General features: G+C 36.9%; 1 protein-coding gene across 7 annotated transcripts in view; it reads left to right on the plus strand.

Annotated features, from left to right (window-relative positions):
• KCNT2 (potassium sodium-activated channel subfamily T member 2) overlaps positions 1-13,752 on the plus strand; it is a 114,452-nt gene that overhangs the window by 16,088 nt on the left and 84,612 nt on the right. For all 7 annotated transcript variants that reach the window (XM_038143769.1, XM_038143773.1, XM_038143772.1 and 4 more), the window contains exon 2: positions 12,052-12,131. In XM_038143769.1, coding sequence (XP_037999697.1) covers positions 12,052-12,131 — 80 coding nt within the window. The remainder of the gene's footprint in view (positions 1-12,051; positions 12,132-13,752) is intronic.

A 13,752-nucleotide genomic window follows, 5' to 3' on the forward strand; every position in this document is an offset into this window, starting at 1 on the left:
TCCTTTTGGGAATACTGTGTTTGTGCACCTTCTTACTTGTATGTCTGAATTGCGCTTCTGACTATGCCTGTAAAAGGATCAATTTTGATTTTATAAACAGTACAAATTGAAATAGGGAATTACAGAATGCTTTATTTTAGTAACCTGGCAGTGTATAATGCTGTTTCAGTTGATGCTGTAAATTTACACAGCTGTAATTTAAGATTATAAGTTTTCTAAATGCCATTGTTAAAAGGGGGAAAGCTCTTACAATTTTTTTTTTTTTTTGCCAGCCATATTTGTCTTTCCTCAATTAGGTTTCTTTTAAAACTGAAGAGAGTCTGCACAAAGGCAGACTTAGTCTGTTACTTAGCAGAATGAACTGGTCTGTTTGGTCATTTATTTAGCAGACAGTGGTAAGAGATAAAAGGAAATAATGTAAGAGCAGAGCAAGTAACACAATGTTGCTGATTTTAATATAGCCTCATTCTGGTATACTCCCTTTCTGAACATTTCCCTCTGTCAACACATCTCATTTCCACAAATTTCCAGATTATCTTAATTTTGTTCTTACCATCAATATAGTTATTATTGAAACAAATCATCAGCATTTTCCCAGTGACACCCAAGGGGTTCACATGCTGTGTTCTGAAGTGCTGAAATGTGCTCTGGGGCTTTTCTATTAGCTAACATTTACAGGCAGTGTCATTAAGAAAAGGTTGCAGAGAAGCATCTGTAGCATCTTAGACAGGAGTAACTTGTGTTTGTGAAAATGGCTTTGAATGGATGATTATTGGCATGATCAAGTCACAGTGTGATGTGTTCTGCAAAAACTACCTCTGTGATAACAGTTAGGAATGCAGTTCCATGAACATCATCCTGTACAATCCTAGAGCAGAGCTTTTGGCTGTTGTCTCCCCACCCATCCTTTCTTCCCATTATTTTGTTTACTTGGACGTCTAAGAATTGGTCCATTAGCTTGGGGCAGCAAATTTCTGCTGTCTTTTACACCAATGCAAAGAGACTGCAATCACCGCAAGTCAAACACTGCAAGTGCACTAGGGGCCTGCCTTTTCCACTGTCCCAGAGTGCCTACTTTGCATTTGGTGTAAGAATCACAATGATGAAGATAAGTCTGATCAACAAACTGATCTGATTGAAAATCTCCAAAGGAAAGAATATAGACAGTCTCCAATTAGAGCAGAGTCCCAGTCAGACTAATCCATAAATCACCCCTTTGTAGGGGTGTGAGCAGAGACACTCTCTCTCACTTGTACAGATGTCAGCTTCTTCCGCTGGTCATAAAACAACATCCTAACTTGACAGTGTGCCTACTGCTGTCTGCCAGCAGACAGCACAACCTGATTTGGGTGATGTGGAGTTTGTGTCTGGTTTGTACACAAATCTGTACTGGTGGTTTATCTGGTAATGAGCAAATCAAGTGTTGGTTGGTCACTACTGATAGATTTAATGATAGCTGGCAAGCAATTGCATTGTTGAGAGCAGTGAACTCCATGTTCATAAATAATCAACTGTCTAGTTCCAAATGTTAATCAAAAAGCTACTGTCTCTGTAAACTAAAAACTGCCTAGATGACTCTCCTGAAAGCCTGATAGACATCCAACAGCTGACTATTCCTTAATGATTTTGCTGCTTCTGCAGAGATCCTAACTCTATACTTATAAAAGAGTCCTTGCTAAACACACACACACACAAGCACAGACGTTTCCCAGGTTGTGTATTTCCTTGCCTGCAAGGTTATCAGTTATACACCTCATGTCCTGAACCCCTCTGCATTGCCAGGTTCTGGCAGCAGCTCTCTAATAGCAAGCTCAAACCAAAGCCCAGGGCTTGGCCCTGTCCTTTCAGGGCTGTTCTTTGCTGCTCTGCAGGCTGCAAGGGAAAGGGAACTTTTTGCCCCTCTGTTCCAGCAGCCTGAGCCTGATGACACTGTGTGCTTGCTACTACAGACACTGAAATCATGGGCAGCTGCTTTTATTTGCTACATCATGAGGCTTTGCTTCTGTTTCCACAAACCTGTGCCTAAGCCTTTTTATGGTGGTTGCTCGCTATGACTCCTTTGTAACATTTTTTTCTCATACTTTTATGTTTCTGTTTGTTTATCTTCTAGTTGTGAGGGTTTTTTTAAACACACAGCTGGAGAAATAATAAGTGCTATCATTTTGGCCTTTGTGGATTTCTGCTGCAATAGTGATTTGGACTGTCAGACTTCTATTTACACTCTGTTGCACTACAGGGCACCTGTCAAACACAGTTTTCAGGCAATTTCTATGGAAGTGCAATAATCTTAACTTGTCAGTCCTATATAAATAAACGTGTTTACATTGCAATGTAGATATGTATAAGGATTTACCTTCCACATAGCACATCTCAGCCAGCCTTGTTTGTGCTCTATGAGCTGCTCTGAGCGACTCTGCTGCAGAGGGCCCTGGAGAGCAGCTTTGGCACTTATTCCACACTCATCACATCCCTCTCCGGAGGGCATGAGGAGGTGACAAAGCAAACTGTGCTGACAGCTGGGGGGTGGCAAGAGGAAGTTGTGAGGATTAGGGATGGGAGGAAGGGAGTAAGTAGCAAAGGTGATAACAGGGAGTGAAATTGAGCACTTTTCTTCCTTGGCATCTCCAGAGCTGAAGGAAACAGCCAAGAGGTCAAATAATCAGAATCAAAGATGTGTGTATCGCAGGTGTGGAGATTGCACACACTGACTACAGATGAGAGCACTGAAGGCTGAAACTTCATTCTGGTTAAGTCAGATTTAAATATGTGAAGGTTATTGCGTCTTAGGAATTTCACTGCTTGCTTTCCTGTGACTTGGCAGTAAGTCCACTGGTATCTGAAAACGTAGCTCGTACCTGGATTGCCTTTGCAGAAAAATGGGCACTGAGTACCAAACTTTCACTGGAGATAAATTTTACCTGCAAGATTTTTTCTGCAGCAGAATAAATAATTTTTGAGGGAATTATGTGAGTCAGGTTTTGAGGCATCATCTTATTATCACATCACAGGAAATATAGAAGGCACATTCTGTTTTAATTGGGTCAAAAATCCCAGGTAGTACTAAAATTGAAATGAAAACAAAACAATACTTTGGTTGATGAATGCATTTTCCTTGGAAAAACTGAGTCTACTTTCTACTTCAAGAACTGTAAAGAAAATATAAAATATAATTACCTCATTGAACAAAACAATTTTCAGAGGGGAAAAAAAGGACATGTTTCTGACATGACATGTTGACATTTCTGTCTTAGAACATCGCATTTCTGAAACTTCTCTCCTTACGAAATGTTAGTCAGTGGGTAAGACTCCATATAAGATCATGTAAATTCACACTGCTGTTGTCTTAAGACCATTTTTCATAAAGATCCATTTCCTTTTGGGTAGGTAAGGCTAATATTCTCCTATAATTTACTATGTCATTGGTAAAAATGTAGATTAATTTACTAAATCCCAATATTTGAGTTCAGAAAAAACCCCAAAGCCTTTGAAATACCTTTTTCTGACTTGATATAATTGTACTGTGCATTTGTTTCAGGAAACACTGAATAAATTGTTGGCTATAATTGAAGACTGCCAAGTATAACTCGCATAATACAGTAAAAAAGAACAAAAGAAGAAAAGCTGGCCAACAGAAGTAATAATAGAACAAGATGGTGACAACAAAAAGCTGTAGAATTATATTAGAGTCAATATATAGATATGCTCTATGGAATCTCACATTCACCTCCCAGTTAAATGTAAAATACATTGTACAGTTGCCATAGAAAGAAATTCACCTTTATTTTGGGTGAAAAATACTAACTAAATGCTTAAAGCAATAGGAAAATATCTAGTTTGAATATTTTTACTATTTGATTATTTTACTCAGCTTTAAGTGAATAGAATATTCCAATAATCTCAGTGATTTGATCAAATTTGCTAGGAAGAGAGTTCTGGTTTCAGGTAACATATTAACGAGTCTTATTTAAAATAATATTTGACACTTGGTCATGTGATACTTAAAAAATGACAGCTTGGGATTCACCCACAAAGTTTTTTGTTCTATTTTTTAAAATTTTTCTATCCATCTGCTTTTTTACTTCTTCCTTCTGCAGTGATTTCAGAAAATTAAATCTCCTTATTTCAAAGTAAAAATAAAACTGGGATTAGCCATCTAATCTGTGGGGATACCAAGGCTCTCAGCCTTGTTCTACTTGCTGTTTTTGAAAAGATGAAATCCTGAAAAATGAGAACTAAAAGATAACTTACTGAAGAGGAGAACAGAACAGTCAGAGACTTAGAGATGAGAAGCAGAGTTTAAGTAAACAGTGATTTGAATTTCTGTGGTAATCAGAAGCTAACTTGAGTCACTTGCATGGGACTAAAGTGAGAAGAGTTGCTCAGCATTTCCTTAATGTTAAGACATGGGTTTATCCTTTCTCGTGTTAGTGGGAGACCCGAGTTCACACAGTGTCTCTTGCTGGTTTAAGCTCTGGACTATTACACCTACACCAAAAATCCCCAAGCCAACCAAACCAAAAAACAAGCAAAGATGGCACGTTTCATTCACAGGTAGTTCTTTATTTGTAAGAAAGGTGTATGGACCTGTAAACTGCCATATCTAAAGTAAGCAATGAGTCTTTAAGATTTTTATTCATGTAATTCTTTAGACATAACAAAATCTACCAGAACAGTTTGAGGCTGTTATTTCTCTGAACACCTGTTTCTATCTTTATCTGGATAATCTCCATGACAATGTCCCTCATCGTGTTTACTGCTTGCTTTGTAAGAGAAAAGTGTTAAATGGGGGGCAAATTGAATCAAAACTTTTAAAAATAAAATCTACAGAGAAATAACATCACATGTTAAGTGTTTGGGTAGGAGTGACTCAACTCCATCACTACCATCCATCTATTTCGGACATAGAGTAGATATTTTTTTACAAGTGGTCACCATTAAGTTTCTGTTTGGCTTGAGGAAGAAGGATTTTTAAGGGCCATACCACCAAAACTGAGATGCCCGTGTGGCATTTAGGCAGTGCTGCAGAGTTTATTTATTAAAGCCTTGATATTTGTTGGGTATCCTAATGTGCAGTAGTGGAAGTAGACTTAAAGTTGAGGGAATAATTCAACAGGAGAGAAAAGGTAAACATCTCAAAAGACAGCTTTCTCAAAGTCATGAAATGATAATTTTAAGAGTAGTGAAGTCCAGAGCCTGAGTTACAATTCCAGATGGTGAGAGTGTTAAGCAAAGGTCTGTACAGGGAATTAGAGCAAAGAAAAAATCCCATGGCTGGGACAGTGTGCCATTTCTTCAGTGTTTTCAAGTCAAATAGTAAACTGTGTAGTCCACAGAGGAAGAAAGAAAGGGTGAATCTGCAAGCAACTAGAGAAAAGGATCTGTTAAAGAAGGGACTGGAAGTTTTCTTAAAATTTGGATGGAAGAACAGGAAGAAGGAGGAGGTGGAATGAGAGGACTGTGGACAGTAAACTTGTGGACCCTCAGCATGGATAAAGTAGTGGGGAAAAGGTTTCAGAGAATCAAAGAAAGAGATTAGGGGCAAGAAGGAAAATAGATGGAGGGCTACCAAACTCCTTAAACTACCCCTGACCCTGCAGACTTTCTTCAGGATAGACACAGGTGTGTCTACTTGGGAAAATAACTAAGGGTTTTTTTTGAGAGAACAAGTCTTACTAAGGTAACAATTAATTGGCGACATTACATACACACAGAAGTTTGGTGAGCAAAAACAAATAGCTTCAAATGAAAGGTGTGCAGTGATCAGCATTAAAATCCTGTAGTAAAAAGTACTGTTAAATTTTAAATCAACAATTTGAGACGTGTTGTAACTCTAAGAACAGAAATTTCTGTGTGTGAGATGCTTGTGCAAACTGCCTGACCCTGTGTGTGCCTCACCTACCACTGAGGGGACAGGGAGAGTGCAGGGGTTGCAGGGGAAGGATCTTTGTTTTAGATCAACAGCTGATAAGGGATGAGCAGCTATGATGCAGATGAATAGAGTACAAAAAAATAGCTTGCAATGAGTTACTTTGTACTTTGATCCTAATGCTCTGATACAGTTAAACCCAGGCTGGCAGAAAGGAGTTATCGCAGAACACTTGATTTCAATGAGTTCCTTTCAAGTCTCTTTTGGACAAATAGTTGCCACTATTTTTTAAAAAGAAAAGAAAAGGCAACAAATTAACCTTCTTGCTCTTCAGGTCTGGTTAATTGGCACAATTCCATAAAACTGAGCAGTGCCTGGAATCAGACTCATGGAGCACATCCCATTACTCAGACTTACCCAGCAGAAAAGCCTTGCATAATAGATTTTCATTGCAGCAGCTCTGTGCTGTATATATCCTACATGTGAAGTATTTTTGCCCAGAAGTTAAAAAGAGCTATTTTTACATGCAATAAAAATATTTTAAAATATCCATTTCCTCACCTTGTATGGAAAAAAGAGTCTTAAAAAATCTACTAAGCACCTTCCTTCAGTGGTTTTCTTTCAGACTTTAGCTTCAAAGTGCACTATTTCTTAATGCATCATTCGCATTTGTTTTATTAACTTTCTCACCTTAGCTAATAGGCTTGCAACAGAAAAGTATATTTGCAGTAAAAAGTCAAGTGTGTGAGGGAAACTACTTAGAGATTTCTTTTCCCATAGTAAAGCATCATAGTATTTTCTCCTTTAGGAAAATTTCTAATGACAATTACTACAGATTGCACACTCATTCTTTTTCATTACTACACCATTACTAGAATGGTCAATTCTTGATTGATTTTCATGAATTCAGGCATGAGATAATTATTTCCTTTTCTGAATGTGCAAGACTCTGAATAAGGGATTAAAACAAGAGTATTATTAATGGATTGAAAAGCATGCATACTACCTGCTGCTGAGTCTCCTCTCTTGCTGTTAGTCTTCCCTTAAAAATCTTTCTCTCAAAGGAATGAAAAAGTGGAGATATTTTCCACAGAAATGTTTGATAATGTCATTTCCTCTCTCTGTTGTGTAATATTAAATTGCTGCCATAGACCTGTATCGGTTTCACAGTTTTACGTAACTGATTGCAAAAAGGAGCCTGAAGCTGGCTACATTCAGATTTCAAGATACATGTCTATTTATATCCATAAAAATACAAACACATGTACTGTGTAAATTGTAAGGAAGATAATTTAATTAAGGGCTGAATTTTTTAGCATTTTGATATTTGAACAATTAAGTAAAGAAAATTTTGCCTAGACATAGAAAATATTTTTTGGGGTTGCAAATACAAATTTTTACTGTGTACAACCTGAAAAAATTTGGTTTGGCCAGTTTTTTGATGCTATCTTAGTTTTGTTTCAATCAAAGCAGCACTCATGGATAGGAGACACTAAAAAGAATTTGAACACAAGATACAGTTCTAATCTCTAAGATTATTTATGCATCCTTAATTTTATAGCTTGTTATTAACTCAGTTTATGAGTTAATATTTCTGTTTCATTAAAGCAGAGAATTATTTACAGTGACACTGGTAACACCTGGTATCTATAAATCTGTTACTTATGTTAACATCCAATTACATCGTCAAGTGAATATAGGTATGTCTGGAAAAAACATCACTTAAGAGTTTAACTCAGATTCACTGATATGAAAGGGAGCTTCTAACTAAAATATCCCTGTGGAACCTGTGTTCTGCCATGTCGTTTCCCAGTGTGAGGTATCATAAAGAATCTGCAAGACAATATTGCACACAGTTCTGCAGAGTTCTTGAAAATATTTATTGGTTTGTTCCTTCTAAACTGATGAAAATTCCCATCAGAAAATGACCTTATACCTGTCAGTTTTAAGTACTCTGCACTTGTTAGAACCATGTTTAAGAAAGTGCAGGACCATATTGCAAAAGTTAGGTTTCACCAGCACAGTGCATGGCAAACATCTTCAGCAAGTGTTCTTACTGTGCTTTTAAAACAGAGTTCTGAGTGCTTCAGAACTTGCAAAACTTCAAATAGAAGTGTTACCCATGACAGTCATCCTTAAAACACACTAATCCTTTTAATGAAAGTTATAAGAAAAAAATACCTATTTCCTTTTTTGTTGCAGTAAAATAAGATCTGATAATAGCAGTTCAGGTGCTTCATTTTTAAGCACCCATCTATACCCTACATAATAAGCTTTCAGGTCTGAAATCTAATAGGATTTCACATATATTGAATTGGTAAATCCCAATAAAAAACCTCCATATTCCTTTCCTATTACAAGGCTTTCTTTGTAGAAAAAATATGAGATATCCTTTTCCAAAACAACGGATTTAAATAAATCTAAGTATTTTTCTTCAGATTGGCTCTGTTTGTACACTTAATACCTTTTCTTGATTCCAACATCAATAAATAGTAAACAGAAACATTTACAGCTCTTGGCATGCACGTAGTGAGAAATCCAGCTCATACGTTCATTTGTGAAGTGATTATTTCTGCCAAACCTGGTTTTTAACATGAAAGAAAGACAAATTGTAGCTTTGAGGGTGCAAGATAATACTGTTACTATAGTAAAGTGTGGCTATGGGGTTAGAATGACATTGTAAATAGTGATGGGAAAATGCAGGAAAAATGAGTTAAGTAGCCAGAGCACAGAGAGATTGGTCCCGTCCCAGTGTTTTACAGCCACCAGCAGTGCTCTGCATTAGTGTCCTTGGCAGGAATTAGGATGTTCCTGCTATACTTTGTATTGTATTAAAATGTACTTCTCAAATTGCACCTTAACTGAATTATAACAATGCAGTGAGGACTTGGGGTACTTCAAGATGATTGTTGCAGTTTGAAAGATTTGAAATTATTTCCATGACATCACTGTTCTTTGGGTTTAAACTAGTGAAGACCACTACCAATGGTATTGAGTTTTAACACACCACTCTGTGTTTTCAGGACAATAATATAACTTCTGTAGGTTTTGCTACAGGCGCATCATGTGCATTTTCAACACAGCTGAAGTAATAGTCAGTAAATGTAAGACCTGTTCTTTTAACACCCAAAAGCAGCTTTTCATGGAATATTCAATGCCAACTACATGCAATGAAAAATTCTGAAGCTATTAACTGACTGCAAAAACAAAATCTTTACATTCATCAACCATTTCTCTCCCTGTAACCACTATCAAGGAACAGCATTTTAATCCTTCAGCTTGACTTCCTTCTGGTTAGGGTGGACTGTCTTTTACAGGAAGATAAACATGAAGTACAAATTCTTTAAACTACATTTTCAAGTTACACTCTAAGTACAGAATAAACCCAAATGTATTCTGTAGGGCAGGTGATCTGCATGTACATGTACTATCACCCTGATCTGTGTGGTGGGCCATTTTGTCAAAACCATTTGAGTGCAATCAAATTTCAAATATCCCACAACAGAGTAATCAAGTTTTATAGAAGCGTTTCACAAGAATTTCATTCCCTCTCTTGAAACATCCTTAATAACCTGTACTAATTTAGTCCAGAAAAATCTTGTTCAAGCCCTTTACCACTGCTGCTACAAAATGTTCTCACATTTCAATGGGGGATCAGAATTTATTTTTCGTACGTTCACAAAATCCTCCTTTTCTAGGCTACACTTCATAGTGGGAGAAATACAGAAAAGAGCAAATACTTGAGGTAAAACATTAACCATTTAATGTTCCTTACCATTTAAAGATTGTAAGAAACATTCAAGTAGAATGAGTGTTCTCCTTAGAAATAAAAAGTAGTCTGGGAAAGTTCAGTATCTGGAGATTTCTGTCCTTGCCAGGGGCTCCTCCAGCCACTCATACTTTACTTAGTAAACAGCAACCTTCAGGAAACAAAGTGAAATATTCTCTGGTAGCCAGAGTATCAGGAGAGTGCATTGATTATAGATGTGTGATAATGTATTTCTGCAAATGTAGAAGGCTAATACAGTTTTTACTAAAGTTTTAAAAACTCAGGGACTAGAGAAGGAGCCACAGAAGTGGCATTAGCAGCATTTGTAATCCATTTTGCCATGGAAACTGCTGCACTGTGGAATTCCAGTTTCCTGTGAGCACAGGTTTCTAAGAAAAGCCAAGTAGACAACTGTTAGAAGGCCATCAGAGCAATTCATAGTGCTAGTGATAGGAGGGTGATTAGCTCCCACATCCTCTTCCCTCTTTATCATTAAATCATGCCCACTGTTAACATGTTGCTTTTTCATGGTAAGTGGTTACTGAAATTTTCTTACCAGAACACTGATAGGTTAATTCAGAATGTGTTTAAAAAACCTCCACCATGCATCTTTTCAATAACATCCCTTACTTCAGTAGCTTGTGCCACTTTGTTTACCTCTTGAAATATATCCTGGAAGATTATGTATGTACACTTAGCATGTGGCAGCTGCCAAATCATGGGAGATGTTTCCCACTAAAACTGTCACTGCACTAATGACAGTAAGTACGTTGGAAAATAGATCCTTAAAAATAAAGTTGTGTTTGTGTTTCCACTGAATAGGAAGTAGTGTAATTACCCATCCTATAAGGAACACTACAGTAAAACACACCAAAGGCAATTGCTAGTTAAAATTAACTGACTTCACTGAGTGAATCACAGAGTCTTCTTTTTAGGACCGTGTCCTACAAAGTGATATGCCTAAAGTTTTGGTAAGTGGCAGGCATGAAAAGTCACATTGCCTGAGATGCCACTAAGTTAATAAGCCCATAAGTTAATAACCCTCCAATTCTGTAAGTGTGTGGAAATATCTGGTATAGACAACTTGAGAGACACTACAGGTAACAGTATATTGTACAAAAATTGTTTCAGCAAAAGGCTTCACATGCAAGAAGAGAAAAGCTAAAGTCAGGATTCTGCTAGAAGAATATGACTACATATAAAACCAAGTAGTTGAAGTAGTTATGTGATGAAAGACTGCTGAGAAGAAATGCTGAAATAAAGTTCAAGCGTGCTTATGAACAGAAAAAGTACATGCAGCTGTGCAAAACATGATGATCTACAGAGAAAGGGCGATGTAGGGAATGAACTAACTCTTGTGTTGTTGCTTTATTCTTGAGCAATAATAGGCCTTCCCCAGCTGAGCTCTGACTTTTCAGGAAGGCACAGCTGTGCTGGGTACAGATTCATTGCTGGGGGACAACTGGCCTGGGGAGTAAGATTCAGTAATTTGGGTAGAGCAGGGACTTCAGTGAGAATGAGAGTAATGCTGCTCTCACCTTCCAGCAAGCACTGGAACTCCACAACTCTGAACAGCCCGGGGTTTTCTACAGAACTGGCACACACCTTCCTCCCTGGCCAGTCCCTGCAACAGTTCTCTCTTCTAGTCTATATAACTATTGCATGAGTGGTACTCAGGCTGAACTGAGGGACAGAAAGATGAAATATATCCAGACAGGTCTGACGGAATGGAGGAAAGATGCCCCTGTTGCTTTCATATAATCAGGAGGAGAGTTATTTTCTGTACAATATTGTGTGATTGCAACATAATTTTGCTTTCAGGTCTCACTGTTTCATGGTGACAAAAACAAGTTCAGAGAGGGTGGTTTTGTTTGGTACACAAGTGATGATAGGTGAACACAAACAAATGGACTGAAACATGAACATTCAACAGAAATGTGAACAAGACAGAAAAAAGAAGGATGATTAAAATGTCACTTTTACAGTAAAGGAGTTAAACTGAGATGGGAGGCTTAACCTGGACATCAAGGAAATCTTCCCTACTAACATGCAAATAGGAGAAGGTCATCCAATGAAAATCCCAAAAGCATAGAGCCTTCTTATTTTCCAGTGTAGACTGCTTATTTTCCAGTGTAGACTGTTTGAGTAATATAAAAATTATTCTGCATGTAAAGGGGATAAATGAAAGGTCTTCTGCTTGGTGGTGGTGGGTTTTTTTTGGTTTATTTGTTTTGGGCTTTTTTTTTAAACTTTAAACATTAGTCATTCAAAGCCAAGTGAGCTTTTGGCTGAACACTCACTATAAGTCTCTCCAGTTTTATATAAAGAATAGATGATTAGAGAAACAAATTATTATGAAATATTGATTTATTATCTTTCATAGCCAATTCTAATACTTTCTTTTTTATTATTTCAGGGTGCAAGTTGAATTCTATATGAATGAAAATACATTTAAAGAGAGACTAAAGCTCTTCTTCATCAAAAACCAAAGATCAAGTAAGCATTTGGATTAATTTCTGTTAAGCATATTTGTGATACATTTAAGTAAAATCAAATTCAGTTCAAGGCAACAGTGAAGTTATTAATTTTCTTCTGAGTTAAAACATTTAAACTTGAAAATAATGTGCTCATGCAGGATCAAACAATTAGTGATGTCACGAACTGTTAAATAAAATCATGATTTTATTTCTGTGTCGTGATCAAGTTGACTAATTTGCAGTGATCTGGCAGCAGTGCTCATTGATAAGTCGTGACCTTGTGACTAGGAAAGCAAAGGATGGTAAAGGAAAAAAGCTGCAAAAGTACCCAGGTTTTTGAAGTGTTAAGTATTCCTAAAATTCCAAACTTTATCTGCACTGAAAAAAAAAATTGGAAAAGAGACTATTGGGAATGTGATACTTCAGAAATGCAATCTCTGTCATTAGCCTATAGTCTAACTTAGCTTTTAGTCTCAACAATGTAGTCTAACATGAATGTATCTTCATTGATATATGTGCTTAACATCATCAGCCATCATGGAAGAAAATAATGTGGAGGAATTAAGATGTTAATCTTTTTAAATGCATCCATGCAGCTGGTCCAAGTGGGTGGAAACATGGAATATTATCCAATCTTGGTTAGAATAGTGGAGCTTATAGGTCAGAATATCAGTAACTGACCAATGTCATTCTGTGCAGCAGGACTGAAGTTGCCTCTCTTTGCCTTTCACATGTAAAGAACTAAAATTACAACAGCTTTATACATAAAGCTTTTAGACTACAAATAATACAATTTTCCTTTGCACAGTTAAAATTGTTTCACAGTTTTATGTCGGGAAAAAGACAGAAAAAATTTAAAAAAAGAAATTTTTTGATGTCCCAGTCTGAAAATATGCAGACAAACAAAACTGAGGAGACTAGATCAAGCTTTCAAAAATAAGACATAGCAAAAACCCTTTTATCTGTAAGAGCTAGCAATAAATAAATACTGGTTTTATATTACAGAACTTGATAATTTTATTGGCTGGCTAAGCTTCTTTTACTTTCCAAGTGTAGGAAGAAAAATATTTCTCTAAAAGGAAAGAAAAAAGAAAAAAAGGCACCATGAGTAACAAGAAAAATCCCCAAGCCCAAGTAGTCAGTATTAGTAAGTTCAAATAGTCCTTCTGCTTATGCAGCTCTTGGTTCTCGTCCAAGTACTCAGAACCAGAATCTCCCCAAAGAAAGCCTCCAAAGAGCTGCTGCTGACACTGTAACCTGCCTCTCAGTTTCATGTACTCATTCAGTCCTCCACTGAAACAGGAGGAGTCTCTTGCTCAGAGGTACCAGAGAGCTGATAAACAAAGATAAGAAATTTTAGACAGTGTTCCATGGGAGCACTAAAAACCTTCCATCACATATTAAAGATGGACTTGCTGTCATTGGGAAAAAAATGTCACTAGGATCAGAACATTTTTTGGGTAGTGTAAGTCAAACCTGTTCACCAAACAGTTTTTGATAATATCACATGGTTTTGCCAACCAGAGCAGTCAGGTCTAGAATTTATAAGCATTTTCTACAGAATACTGTCCTGATCTAAATCACATATGGGCCAGTAACTTGAAATATCAACTGTTTTATTAATTATTATCCTTGTTTAA

Source organism: Motacilla alba, chromosome 8 (assembly GCF_015832195.1).
Source record: "Motacilla alba alba isolate MOTALB_02 chromosome 8, Motacilla_alba_V1.0_pri, whole genome shotgun sequence".
Lineage (NCBI taxonomy): Eukaryota > Metazoa > Chordata > Aves > Passeriformes > Motacillidae > Motacilla > Motacilla alba.